Genomic DNA, 15,842 nt, shown 5'->3' with positions numbered 1-15,842 from the left:
AGGGATACTGGAGTGATGGAGGTAGATATGTATAGGGGACAGGGATACTGTAGTGATAGCTATTTTGTTAGCTATTTATCCGTCGTATTGCTTGGAAATAGAAACTGTTCCTGAGCCTGTTGGTGTCAGACATGATGCACCGGTAACTCTTGCCATATGGCAGCAGAGACAATTGTCTATGGCTTGGGTGGGTGTCTATGGCTTGGGTGGGTGTCTATGGCTTGGGTGGGTGTCTATGGCTTGGGTGGGTGTCTATGGCTTGGGTGGGTGTCTATGGCTTGGGTGGGTGTCTATGGCTTGGGTGGGTGGGGGTTTTGATGACTTTCGTTGGTGCCATTTAGAACACAGACATCGCCTAGTTAGAATAGACAGACAGACAGACAGACAGACAGACAGACAGACAGACAGACAGACAGACAGACAGACAGACAGACAGACAGACAGACAGACAGACAGACAGACAGACAGACAGACAGACAGACAGACAGACAGACAGACAACCTAGCTAGAACAGACAGGCAGCCTAGCTAGAACAGACAGACAGACAGACAGACAGACAGACAGACAGACAGACAGACAGACAGACAGACAGACAGACAGACAGAACAGACAGACAGACAGCAGAACAGACAGACAGACAGACAACAGACAGAACAGACAGACAGCCTAGCTAGACAGACAGACAGACAGACAACCTAGCTAGAACAGACAGACAGCCTAGCTAGAACAGACAGACAGACAGACAACCTAGCTAGAACAGACAGACAGCCTAGCTAGAACAGACAGACAGACAGACAACCTAGCTAGAACAGACAGACAGCCTAGCTAGAACAGACAGAGAGTGACATGTAGGTCAGTAGCTTAGCATAGCGTGTGGGTGCACAGTGGCTCTGAGCTGCATGCAGTACAGTGAACAAACCCTGAACCCAGCCAGCGCTCGCTAAGACAGTTAACCCTTCACTTCAGTCACCACACAGCTGCTTTTCACAATGGCAAACAGAGCTGTCTCTTCTACGTGGCCGTGATAACTCTCTCTGCTGTGGCTGTAATGACTCTCTCTGCTGTGGCCGTAATGACTCTCTCTGCTGTGGCCGTGATAACTCTCTCTGCTGTGGCCGTGATAACTCTCTCTGCTGTGGCCGTGATAACTCTCTCTGCTGTGGCCGTAATGACTCTCTCTGCTGTGGCCGTAATGACTCGCTCTGCTGTGGCCGTAATGACTCGCTCTGCTGTGGCCGTAATGACTCTCTCTGCTGTGGCCGTAATGACTCTCTCTGCTGTGGCCGTAATGACTCTCTCTGCTGTGGCCGTAATGACTCTCTCTGCTGTGGCCGTAATGACTTCCAGACTCCACCCCCAAGGGGCAGCAGAAACCTTGTCCAGGTGCTGCCAATTAGGGTGACGGTCAGTCAGCGTCCCAGCTGGCAGAGCTGTGAGGCTGCTGGTCGGTTTGGTGGCCATGAGGCCTTTAGTTTAGTTTTCAATCTTTAGTTTAGGCATGTCTGTGTGGCTTCCTTTTTGTACATGTTCTTGTTTCCTCATCGTCTGAACACATCATAAACCGCTTGTACTGGCCAATCAGGAGGTCAAGACAGAGCTGACCCTGAACTCAGTAAGTTGCTGTCTCCTGGGAACATCCCACACCGTCTTCAAACGCTGATTTCCTACATAAATGCACACATTAATTTAGTTTACAGACCATGTAGCTTGGACTAGGACCCTAGACATAACGAGTCAGGTTACAGACCATGTAGCTTGGACTAGGACCCTAGACATAACGAGTCAGGTTACAGACCATGTAGCTAGGACCCCTAGACAGTCAGGTTACAGACCATGTAACTAGGACCCCTAGACAGTCAGGTTACAGACCATGTAACTAGGACCCCTAGACATAATGAGTCTGAATACAGACCATTTAGCTAGGACCCCTAGACATCCGAGTCATTTTACAGACCATGTAACTAGGACCCCTAGACAGTCAGGTTACAGACCATGTAGCTAGGACCCCTAGACAGTCAGGTTACAGACCATGTAGCTAGGACCCCTGCCAGTTCAGGTTACAGACCAGATCTGTCTAGGACCCCTAGACAGTCAGGTTACAGACCTTCCGGTAACTAGGACCCCTAGACAGTCAGGTTACAGACCATGTAGCTAGGACCCTAGACAGTCAGGTTACAGACCATGTAACTAGGACCCCTAGACAGTCAGGTTACAGACCATGTAAGCTAGGACACCTAGACAGTCAGGTTACAGACCATGTAACTAGGACCCTAGACAGTCAGGTTACAGACCATGTAGCCTAGGACCCCTAGACAGTCAGGTTACAGACCATGTAGCTAGGACCCCTAGACAGTCAGGTTACAGACCATGTAGCTAGGACCCCTAGACATAACGAGTCAGGTTACAGACCATGTAGCTAGGACCCCTAGACAGTCAGGTTACAGACCATGTAGCTAGGACCCCTAGACAGTCAGGTTACAGACCTGTAACTAGGACCCCTAGACAGTCAGGTTACAGACCATGTAACTAGGACCCCTAGACAGTCAGGTTACAGACCATCCCTAGCTAGGACCCCTAGACATAAGGAGTCAGGTTACAGACCATGTAGCTAGGACCCCTAGACAGTCAGGTTACAGACCATGTAACTAGGACCCCTAGACAGTCAGGTTACAGACCACTAGGCTAGGACCCCTAGACATAAGAGTCAGGTTACAGACCAAGTAGCTAGGACCCCTAGACATAAAGTCAGGTTACAGACCATGTAGCTAGGACCCCTAGACAGTCAGGTTACAGACCATGTAGCTAGGACCCCTAGACAGTCAGGTTCCAGACCATGTAACTAGGACCCCTAGACAGTCAGGTTACAGACCATGTAGCTAGGACCCCTAGACATAGACAGAGTCAGGTTACAGACCATGTAACTAGGAGAGAGACAGTCCGGTTACAGACCATGTAACTAGGACCCCTAGACAGTCAGGTTACAGACCATGTAGCTAGGACCCCTAGACAGTCAGGTTACAGACCAGAGCTAGGACCCCAGACAGTCAGGTTACAGACCATGAGAGAGGACCCCAGACAGTCAGGTTACAGACCATGTAACAGGACCCCTAGACAGAGGTTACAGACCATGACAGCTAGGACAGAGAGACAGTCAGGTTACAGACCATGTAACTAGGACCCCTAGACAGTCAGGTTACAGACCAGAGCTAGGACCGGGAGACAGTCAGGTTACAGACCAGTAGCTAGGACCCCTAGACATAGACAGAGAGAGACAGGTTACAGACCATGTAGAGGACCCTAGACAGTCAGGTTACAGACCATGTAGCTAGGACCCCTAGACAGTCAGGTTACAGACCATGAGCTAGGACCCCAGACAGACACAGAGAGTCAGGTTACAGACCATGTAGCTCACTGGACCCCTAGACAGTCAGGTTACAGACCATGTCAGTATGGACCCTAGAGATCAGGTTACAGACCATGTAAGAGGACCCCTAGACAGTCAGGTTACAGATCATGTAAGAGGACCCCTAGACAGTCAGGTTACAGACCATTGAGCTAGGACCCCTAGACATAAGGAGTCAGGTGATCAGACCAGTTTGAGAGGACCCCTAGATCTAAGATCAGTTTACAGACCATGTAACTAGGATCTAAGACAGTCAGTTTACAGAACAAGAGGACCCCTAGACAGTAAGGAGTGGTTACAGATCAGTTTGAGCTAGGACCCCAAGACACTTTGAGTCAGGTTACAGACCATGCAGCTAGGACCCCTAGACATAATGAGTCTGAAGTTACAGACCATGTAGCTAGGACCCCTAGACAGTCAGGTTCCAGACCATGTAACTAGGACCCCTAGACAGTCAGGTTACAGACCATGTAGCTAGGACCCCTAGACATAACGAGTCAGGTTACAGACCATGTAACTAGGACCCCAATGACAGTCAGGTTACAGACCATGTAACTAGGACCCCTAGACAGTCAGGTTACAGACCATGTAACAAGGGGACCCCTAGACAGTCAGGTTACAGATATTCTGCTATGGGGACCCCTAGTTCTTAGTTAGGTTACAGACCATGTAGCTAGGACACCCAGACAGTCAGGTTACAGAAACCTTGTCCAGGTGCTGCCCTAGACAGTCAGGTTACAGACCAGAGCTAGGACACCGAGACAGTCAGGTTACAGACCATGAGGCCTTTAGTTCAGTTTACAGATCTTTAGTTTAGGACCCATGTCTGTCAGGTTACTTTTTGACCTTGTTCTAGTTTCCTCATCGACTGAACACATCACAGACCATGTAGCTAGGACCCCAATCAGTCAGGTTACAGACCAGAGCTAGGACCCCTAGACAGTCAGGTTACAGACCATGTAACTAGGACCCCTAGACAGTCAGGTTACAGACCATCCCACACCGTCTTCAAACGGATTTCCCCTAAATGCACACATTAATTTAGTTTACAGACCATGTAGCTTGGACTAGGACCCTAGACATAACGAGTCAGGTTACAGACCATGTAGCTAGGACCCCTAGACATAATGAGTCTGAATACAGACCATGTAGCTAGGACCCCTAGACAGTCAGGTTACAGACCATGTAACTAGGACCCCTAGACAGTCAGGTTACAGACCATGTAGCTAGGACCCCTAGACAGTGAGGTTACAGACCATGTAGCTAGGACCCCTAGACAGTCAGGTTACAGACCATGTAGCTAGGACCCCTAGACAGTCAGGTTACAGACCATGTAACTAGGACCCCTAGACAGTCAGGTTACAGACCATGTAGCTAGGACCCCTAGACATAAGGAGTCAGGTTACAGACCTGTAAAGCTTAAATGTAAACCCCTAAATGTACATAAGGAGTCAGGTTACAGACCATGTAACTAGGACCCCTAGACAGTCAGGTTACAGACCATGTAGCTAGGACCCCTAGACAGTCAGGTTACAGACCATGTAGCTAGGACCCCTAGACATAAGGAGTCAGGTTACAGACCATGTAACTAGGACCCCTAGACAGTCAGGTTACAGACCATGTAGCTAGGACCCCTAGACATAAGGAGTCAGGTTACAGACCAAGTAGCTAGGACCCCTAGACATAAGGAGTCAGGTTACAGACCATGTAGCTAGGACCCCTAGACAGTCAGGTTACAGACCATGTAACTAGGACCCCTAGACAGTCAGGTTACAGACCATGTAACTAGGACCCCTAGACAGTCAGGTTACAGACCATGTAGCTAGGACCCCTAGACATAAGGAGTCAGGTTACAGACCAAGTAGCTAGGACCCCTAGACATAATGAGTCTGAATACAGACCATGTAGCTAGGACCCCTAGACAGTCAGGTTACAGACCATGTAGCTAGGACCCCTAGACAGTCAGGTTACAGACCATGTAGCTAGGACCCCTAGACAGTCAGGTTCCAGACCATGTAACTAGGACCCCTAGACAGTCAGGTTACAGACCATGTAGCTAGGACCCCTAGACATAACGAGTCAGGTTACAGACCATGTAACTAGGACCCCTAGACAGTCAGGTTACAGACCATGTAACTAGGACCCCTAGACAGTCAGGTTACAGACCATGTACCTAGGACCCCTAGACAGTCAGGTTACAGACCATGTAGCTAGGACCCCTGGAGTCATGAGTCAGGTTATAGACCATGTAGCTAGGACCCCTAGACAGTCAGGTTACAGACCATGTAGCTAGGACCCTAGACAGTCAGGTTACAGACCATGTAGCTAGGACCCCTAGACATAATGAGTCAGGTTACAGACCATATTCATGCATGGCTACAAGGCCAGCAGCATACCACCCTGCATCCCACTGCAGGCTTGCTTCTGAAGCTAAGCAGGGTTGGTTGTGGTCAGTTCCTGGATGGGAGACCAGATACTGCTGGAAGTGGTGTTGGAGGGCCAGTAGGAGGCACTCTTTCCTCTGGTCTAAAAAAATATCCCAATGCCACCTGGGCACTGCCTTGTGTAGGGGGACGTTAAACGGGTGTCCTGTCTCTCTGAGGTCATTAAAGATTCCATGGCACTTATTGTAAGAATAGGGGTGTTAACCCTGGTGTCCTGGCTAAATTCCCAAGCTGTCCCTCAAGCCATCACAGTCACCTGATAATCCCCAGTTAACAATTGGCTCATCTCTCCCCTGTAACTATTCCCCAGGTCGTTGCTGTAAATGAGAACGTGTTCTCAGTCAACTTACCTGGTAAAATAAGAGATAAATAAATAACATAACGAGTCGGGACCCCTAGACCATAACGAGTGCAACAACGTCCGTAGGCTAGTTATGGGATTCATAAAACTGTTAAGAAGAGTTTAATTTAGGAGTGTCACGACAATTACATGAAATGTGCAGAGAAAAGAGCCAACACTGCTGGGATCAATAGCATCTGCTTAGTTTGCATACCAACCAATAGGTGCTGTGTGGCATTAAATAATCTGTACGTCCGTGGCCCCTGTTTTTTTTGGCTGCTCTCTCACCACGAGAATGGTCAAAACTCAGACCGGGCCAGGACCTGGTTTCCGATAGAACTTATGACTTACGAGTGTTTTCAACAATGCGTCTTACAACAGCCGAAGATGTAACAACGCAGAGAGAAAAGTCGCTAAGTGCGTCGTTGGAGCTTGAGTCGATACTGATAGGATGGGAATTCCGTGCTGATCTTCGATCAGGTTTCTCCGTTCAAATCTTAGCTTCACAATACTGACAAATCAGCTCCTAGAGAGATATTACCACCTACAGACTTATTCTAACACCCAATACAACAAAATGCACTAAAAATCACAGATTTGGCAGATCCTTGTGCAGGTTAGGCTACAAACACATCATTAAATATATTAAACATAACTCCATATGATTGAAATAGGCCTATACTCAACTGTTTATATTTGAATGCAGTCGTCTCGGGTTTTCATTTGAAACATCTTTTTATACATTCGTTGTTTGTATCAATTGCAAAGACATTGGCATTTTTTTTGTTTGTTATTTGTAGTCAAATTTGTTTTGAAAATGATCGGTGATAACCAGTCTCAGAGACGGATAAACCATGTGATTCTAAGTTTAGTGGAGATCTGTGTATAAAGTGAAGTGGGGGGGGGGGGGGTGGGGGAGCATTTAACAATGAACTTAGCTGTTCTACGACTGATCTGAGGCAGGGTCGTTAGATACCAAGTACTAAGGAATTCTTATAGCAGATGCTAGGTAAAAGCTAACAAGTGCAATGCTAATAACGATGGTTTTGAGGAAACCGCTCTGAGATTTAACGATGCTCCTCCTCCTAACGATGAACTTAGCCTTCTGGAGAATCGAGCCCAGTACAGGATGCTAAAAACGGGTTTGATTTTAATAACTTTTTTGACCACACCCCTTTATGATTTTAATGAAACATTTCTATACATTGTTGATGTGGTCAGAAAGTACATTTCTGGACCTGAAGGCCAAAAAACGTCCAAACTTTTGAAAACGTGGACATCACAGTACAGCAGAGCACATTACATTATACTCTACTCTACTCTAGTGTACTTTACTGTCCAAACTTCTGAATCAGACATCTATGATTGGTTTAAAATCTGCCCACTGACCAAATGTGGACTACTTTTCAAGGTTCGTGGATGTCTGGTGCTCAGTGGGTGAGGATGTTTGTACCTGTAAATCAGGGTTGGGCGGTATGCAGATTTCCATATCCTGCCTGTGCCATTCCGGAATATTACAGTATTACCGTTTACCAGAATGCTAACAAGTACTAAGGAATTCTTATAGCATATGCTAGGTAAAAGCTAACAAGTACTAAGGAATTCTAATAGAGGATGCTAGGTAAATGCTAACGAGTACTAAGGAATTCTCATAGCGGATGCCAGGTAAATGCTAACAAGTACACAACAAACTACACACAAGGCCTCACCTCAGACCATCGGTTGCCCTTACTCACAGATAATCACACAGGCCTCACACGCTTTCACCACACAGATCTACGCTACACAGCTCCCCACCAATACACGGCACACACTCATCACATGCTGCTGGGATCACACCATTTAAATACGAATGAGGCATGTTTTTCACCAAGTGGAGATAGGGAGGGGCTTGGGTGTAGAGAACATACACAGACAGGCTCATTGGCCTATTGTTCCCAGGAGGCAAAGCAGCCGTAGTCACACTGCAGAGGCGCTAGCCGAGCCCAGAGGGCTTTGCTTTCAAAAACACTGAACTGAGGAGGGGGATGAGGGAAGCATGCATGGCCTAGCATGTTGGAAATTGTCTATGCTCTGATGATTACAGATGTTACCTGGAACAAAATGTGGAAGGAAAACACATTGATTACAAGAACACACAAATGTTGCTAACTTTCATAGTATCGATTTGTTTGAATCTGGACTCCTCTCAAACGCACACAAACATACACCGACACATATACAGTCCGCAACAAGTTGGAATTGAGGAACCTGCATTGGATCACCAATAGATGTAACTAGCAGATGGTAACAGGCTAATGCGATGCTCCGTTAGCTGTTACAGGTTTGCTACTGGTTGGTATAGCAACAGAGAATTACCAACCATTCTCAATTCCTGACTTGGAACTCAGCCCTCTAAAGTACAGTGTGTGTGAGTCCTTAGCAATGTAGCCTTCAGCATGGTCCTTCTGAAATTTTCCATAAAACCCATTAGTACCGGGGTCTGACAACTTGGATGGACAAGTACTGAGGGTAATTGAGGACGATATTGCCACTCCTAATTTGCCATATCTTCAATCTAAGCCTACTAGAAAGTGTGTGCCCTCAGGCCTGGAGGGAAGCAAAAGCTATTCCCCTACCTAAGGATAATAAAGTCTGTTACCGACCCTTTGGAAACTTTTGGAAAAAAATTGTGTTTGACCAGATACAATGCTATTTTACAGTAAAAACAAATAATAATAACAGACTTTCAGCATGCTTATAGGGAAGGACATTCAACAAGCACAGCACTTACACAAATCACTGATTGGCTGAGAGAAATTGATGCAGCTTCTGACATTATTGATCATAGTATGCTGATGGAATAACATATGTGTTATGGCTTTACACCTCCTGCTATATTGTGGATAAAGAGTTACCGGTCTAACAGAACACAGAGGGTGTTAAGGCTTTACACCTCCTGCTATAATGTGGATAAAGAGTTACCGGTCTAACAGAACACAGAAGGTGTCCGTGTTCTTTAATGGAAGCCTCTCCAACATAATCCAGGAAGAATCAGGAATTCCCCAAGGCAGCTGTCTAGGCCCCTAACTTTGACCAATCTTTACTAACGACAATGACATGCTTGAATCAGGAATTCCCCAAGGCAGCTGGCTAGGCCCCTAACTTTGACCAATCTTTACTAACGACAATGACATGCTTGAATCAGGAATTCCCCAAGGCAGCTCCCAATGCCGCTTACTGTTTTCAATCTTTACTAATGACAGGCCACTGGCTTTGAATAAAGTGTGTCTATGTATGCTGATGACTCAACACTGTACACGTCAGCTACTACAGCGACTGAAATGACTGCAACACTTAAAGAGCTGCAGTCAGTTTCAGTATGGGTGGCAAGGAATAAATTAGTGCTAAATAATTTAAAAACTAAAAGAATTGTATTTGGAACAAATTATTCACTAAGCCCTGAACCGAAACTAAATATTGTAATAAATAAAGTGGAAATTGAGCATGTTGAGATGACTAAACTGCTTGGAGTAACCCTGGATTGTGATCTTGGCCAGGTCGCAGTTGCAAATGAGAACTTGTTCTCAACTAGCCTACCTGGTTAAATAAAGGTGTTCTCAACTAGCCTACCTGGTTAAATAAAGGTGTTCTCAACTAGCCTACCTGGTTAAATAAAGGTGTTCTCAACTAGCCTACCTGGTTAAATAAAGGTGTTCTCAACTAGCCTACCTGGTTAAATAAAGGTGTTCTCAACTAGCCTACCTGGTTAAATAAAGGTGTTCTCAACTAGCCTACCTGGTTAAATAAAGGTGTTCTCAACTAGCCTACCTGTTTAAATAAAGGTGAAATAAAATAATTAAAAAATTGTAAACTGTCATGGTCAAAACATATTGATACAACAGTAGCTAAGATGGCGAGAAGTATGTCTATAAGGCGCTGCTCCACCTTCTTAACAACAGCACTGTCAGTCAACAAGGCAGGTCCTACAGGCCCTAGTTTCTACCTTCTTAACAGCACTACAAACAAGGCAGGTCCTACAGGCCCTAGTTTCTACCTTCTTTACAACACTATCAACAAGGCAGGTCCTACAGGCCCTAGTTTCTACCTTCTTAACAGCACTATCAACAAGGCAGGTCCTACAGGCCCTAGTTTCTACCTTCTTAACAACACTATCAACAAGGCAGGTCCTACAGGCCCTAGTTTCTAACTTCTTAACAACACTATCAACAAGGCAGGTCCTACAGGCCCTAGTTTCTACCTTCTTAACAACACTATCAACAAGGCAGGTCCTACAGGCCCTAGTTTCTACCTTCTTTACAACACTATCAACAAGGCAGGTCCTACAGGCCCTAGTTTCTACCTTCTTAACATCACTATCAACAAGGCAGGTCCTACAGGCCCTAGTTTCTACCTTCTTAACATCACTATCAACAAGGCAGATCCTACAGGCCCTAGTTTTGTCTCACCTGGACTACTGTTCAGTCGTGTGGTCAGGTGCCACAAAGAGGGACTTAGGAAAACTACAATTGATTCAGAACAGAGCAGCACGGCTGGTTCAGAACAGGGCAGCACGGCTGGTTCAGAACAGGGCAGCACGGCTGGTTCAGAACAGGGCAGCACGGCTGGTTCAGAACAGGGCAGCACGGCTGGTTCAGAACAGGGCAGCACGGCTGGCTCAGAACAGGGCAGCACGGCTGGTTCAGAACAGGGCAGCACGGCTGGTTCAGAACAGGGCAGCACGGCTGGCCCTTGGATGTACACAGAGAGCTAATATTCATCATATGCATGTCAATCTCTCCTGGCTCAAAGTGGAGGAGAGATTGACTTTATTACTACTTGTATTTATGAGAGGTATTGACAAGTTGAATGCACTGAGCTGTCTGTTTGAACGACTGGCACACAGCTCAGACACCCATGCATACCCCACAAGACATGCCACAAGAGGTCTCTTCACAGGCCCCAAGTCCAGAACAGACTATGGGAGGTGCACAGTACTACATAGAGCCATGACTACATGGAACTCTATTCCACAGTACTACATAGAGCCATGACTACATGGAACTCTATTCCACAGTACTACATAGAGCCATGACTACATGGAACTCTATTCCACAGTACTACATAGAGCCATGACTACATGGAACTCTATTCCACAGTACTACATAGAGCCATGACTACATGGAACTCTATTCCACAGTACTACATAGAGCCATGACTACATAGAATTCTATTCCCCAGTACTACATAGAGCCATGACTACATGGAACTCTATTCCACAGTACTACATAGAGCCATGACTACATGGAACTCTATTCCACAGTACTACATAGAGCCATGACTACATGGAACTCTATTCCACAGTACTACATAAAGCCATGACAACATGGAACTCTATTCCACAGTACTACATAGAGCCATGACTACATGGAACTCTATTCCACAGTACTACATAGAGCAATGACAACATGGAACTCTATTCCACAGTACTACATAGAGCCATGACAACATGGAACTCTATTCCACAGTACTAGAGCCATGACTACATGGAACCATTCCACAGTACTACATAGAGCCATGACTACTATTCCACAGTACTACATAGAGCCATGACTACATGGAATGGATTCCACTCTATTCCACAGTACTCCACATAGAGCCATGACAACATGGAACTCTATTCTACTACAGCCATACTACATGGAAGCCATTGACATAGACATGACTATGGAACTCTATTCCACAGTACTACATAGAGCCATGACTACATGGAACTCTATTCCACAGTACTACATAGAGCCATGACTACATGGAACTCTATTCCACATCAGGTAACTGATGCAGCAGTAGAATCAGATGTTCTTTGAAACAGATAAAAAGACACCTTATGGAACAGCAGGGACTGTGAAGAGACACACACATAGTCACAGACACATGAAAATAAACGTACAATGACATATGAACTATACACACATGCACACATGGATTTTTGTGTTGTAGATATGTGGTAGTGGTGGAGTAGGGGCCTGAGGGCACACACTGAATATGTTGTGAAATCTGTTATGAATATATTATAATGTTTTTAAAAAATGCAAAACTGCCGTTAATTTAGCTGGACCCCAGGAATGGCGATCCATAATACACACAAATACAAATGAAATCGAAAATCAAATCAAGAGTCGGCTTTCTATTCCGCAACAAAGCCTCCTTCACTCACGCTGCCAAGCTTACCCTAGTAAAACTGACTATCCTACCGATCCTCGACTTCGGCGATGTCATCTACAAAATGGCTTCCAACACTCTACTCAGCAAACTGGATGCAGTCTATCACAGTGCCATCCGTTTTGTCACTAAAGCACCTTATACCACCCACCACTGCGACTTGTATGCTCTAGTCGGCTGGCCCTCACTACATATTCGTCGCCAGACCCACTGGCTCCAGGTCATCTATAAGTCCATGCTAGGTAAAGCTCCGCCTTATCTCAGTTCACTGGTCACGATGGCAACACCCATCGGTAGCACGCGCTCCAGCAGGTGTATCTCACTGATCATCCCTAAAGCCAACACCTCATTTGGCCGCCTTTCGTTCCAGTACTCTGCTGCCTGTGACTGGAACGAATTGCAAAAATCGCTGAAGTTGGAGACTTTTATCTCCCTCACCAACTTCAAACATCAGCTATCCGAGCAGCTAACCGATCGCTGCAGCTGTACATAGTCTATAGGAAAATAGCCCACCCATTTTCACCTACCTCATTCCAATACTGTTTTTATACTGTTTTTATTTATTTACTTTTCTGCTCTTTTGCACACCAATATCTCTACCTGTACATGACCATCTGATCATTTATCACTCCAGTGTTAATCTGCAAAATTGTATTATTCGCCTACCTCCTCATGCCTTTTGCACACATTGTATATAGACTGCCCATTTTTTCTACTGTGTTATTGACTTGTTAATTGTTTATTCCATGTGTAACTCTGTGTTGTCTGTTCACACTGCTATGCTTTATCTTGGCCAGGTCGCAGTTGCAAATGAGAACTTGTTCTCAACTAGCCTACCTGGTTAAATAAAGGTGAAATAAAAATTTTAAAAAGATCAGTACTGTTTGGTGTATGACAGAATTTAACTAACCTTAACTTGTCCACGGTTCCTCAATTCCCGACCTGGAAGATAACCAGTGTTTTCTAAACGTCCGTATCTAGTTGCAGGGGGTTTGTCTGAATCTAGAAAACTCTTTTAAGTTGTTAAATATAATTGTTTTGCTCCGTGAAGTAATACAACAATGTCTACGCCGTCATCGTGTCTATTTCAAATCTTCCCTCGTTGTTCGAGAAAGGTTGAGCGGCATCATGACAGGCGACACTTGGGACACCCACCCCAAAATATGTCAAAATAGACAAGATAGCGGCGTACACATTGTTGTGTTCATGGAGCAGAACATGTATTTAAATTTAATAATGGCGTATTATCTAGATTAAAAACAAACCCCCTGCAACTAGAAAACACTGGTTGTCTCCCAAGTCGGAAATTGTGGAAGTATGGACAAGATAAAGTTGATTAAAATCTCTAATACATCAGACAGTACCCGTCAGACAGTACCTATCAGACAGTACCCATCAGACAGTACCCATCAGACAGTACCCATCAGACAGTACCCGTCAGACAGTACCCGTCAGACAGTACCCGTCAGACAGTACCCGTCAGACAGTACCCATCAGACAGTACCTATCGGACAGTACCTATCGGACAGTACCCATCAGACAGCTGGAACAGAGTAATGGTCTGACTAGATGATAGTTGTAATAGCAACAATGGATGAGTTACTGTGGAAGGTGAAGGCCTGCAGCACTGTCATTGGATGAGTTACTGTGGAAGGTGAAGGCCTGCAGCACTGTCATTGGATGAGTTACTGTGGAAGGTGAAGGCCTGCAGCACTGTCATTGAGCTTTGAAGAGTTGAATGTCTAGACACCAGTGGTTCCAAAAGACCATGGCTTTCACAGACCATTTGAGAAGAACCAATGCTGGAAGGCTACATTGCCAAGGAATTACTCACAGATACTGTATTTTAAACAGAGGGCTGTGTTCCAATAGTTCAGCCTAGATTGCAAACAAGATCACTGCATTTCCAATCAGTCAGTCACATGATAAGACATGGTCAAGAATCTCCAAGTGACCCAAATAAAGATGAGACATAACTACTGAGTTTTCGTGAATAAAAACCCCCAGTCTACAGTCTAAACAGTTAGATATGAACTTGTGGCGTCTATACGAAAAACAAAAAGTAACATGTGGGAGTTATTGATACAATGTTCACACTGCTGGCATTAGCAACATTGTGGCAACCAATGTAAGTGGATGACCAAACTCAAGGTAGCTTTCGCCTACAATTATTATTATTATTTATTTTTATTTATTTATTTCCAAATTTGGAAACGAGTTGTGATAGCTAAATCAGACCAGCTATTATAACTTGTGGACTTATCAAGCAAAGTAAATAACATGATCATTACCTGTAGTAATAGACGTCACTCTTGCCAGCACTGAGTCCTGACTTCCGGATCACTTCCTCTTTCTTCCAGCCCGGTGGCAGAGAGGGACAATCCATCCTCTTCTTCTTCTCCATAACCATTTAGTTTTACAATTGGGAATCACATCAATCGCTGTAATCAACTCGGTCAAAGAAATACGTTTAAACAACGTGTTGTTTAAGAAAATACACCTGACTTGACGACCTAAAAGTAAAGCCGTTTTGAACTAAGCACTAAACCGGAGCGGAAAACTTTTATTTCCGCTATTGTATCCTGTCTAGTGGATAGATAGATATATATATAATGAATCCTTGGTTGTTGTTGTTGTTGACAGGTTTCCTAATTCGATCTTCAACTATCCCAAAATGCGAGTGACCCGCCAGTAGTTGCAGATCTCCTTTGGCCAAAGGCGGCGGCGGTGGCAAGTGACGTTCAGATATCTCAGCACTTCCCACACAGTGACCCGGCGCTTGGCAACCGTTCTCAGAGCAACGCCCCGCCTCCACTGAACACTCCCACGTCACTTCTCGGTTACACCGCCCCTCCCCTAAAGGCGGTAACTAATGGCGTGGTTTTGACGAGATGTTATACTGCTTTTTTGTCAGGGTTTTTTTTTAGGAGAATTTGCGAAGTAGGTTATGGAAAATTTGCGGAAGTAGGTTATGGAGAATTAAGTTTAAGGTTAGGAAAAGGGTTAGGGATAGCTGAAAAACAAAATCTAAACAAAATCTCATTTTTTTGACGTTAACTTTGAAAAAAGCTGAAGCCCTTATAGCCATGGCTGTGATGTAACAATTACATAGAAAATACCATTCGTTCCTAAAATACGAACAATGTAATAAAAACAATATTTAATTCGAATGTTATGGGCTTGTAATTATCATTGGCTTTCCTCATCAAGGCCCAAAAGACGTAGTTCGGTCGTCACTACTTAACACAGCCGCAAAGTCAGAAGGACCGCTTTTTCCACCAATCAGATAAGAGAATGTGATGACGCGGACGCCGATCGGCTTGCATGGGGGCAGACAGACGGAAAGACATTTTGTGATCCATCGATGATTTGCTTATTTATTAGCTATAATAAAAACCAACCGATCGAAATCCGAAGTGATAATCGGATGTGTTATTCAAACTGCTGCAATATC

General features: G+C 45.1%; 1 protein-coding gene across 1 annotated transcript in view; it reads right to left on the bottom strand.

The window, feature by feature from the left end:
- The window catches only part of LOC123989561 (methyl-CpG-binding domain protein 2-like), a 104,757-nt gene extending 89,593 nt beyond the window's left edge, over positions 1-15,164 (bottom strand). The window contains exon 1 of the mRNA XM_046290675.1: positions 14,680-15,164. Within this exon, the coding sequence (XP_046146631.1) occupies positions 14,680-14,798 (119 nt within the window). The 5' untranslated portion in view covers positions 14,799-15,164. The remainder of the gene's footprint in view (positions 1-14,679) is intronic.
- Positions 15,165-15,842: the final 678 nt, after the last annotated feature.

This window comes from Oncorhynchus gorbuscha, linkage group LG11 (assembly GCF_021184085.1).
Source record: "Oncorhynchus gorbuscha isolate QuinsamMale2020 ecotype Even-year linkage group LG11, OgorEven_v1.0, whole genome shotgun sequence".
Lineage (NCBI taxonomy): Eukaryota > Metazoa > Chordata > Actinopteri > Salmoniformes > Salmonidae > Oncorhynchus > Oncorhynchus gorbuscha.
Note: the sequence above shows the minus strand (reverse complement) of the source record. Positions and strands in the feature narration are given on the sequence as shown.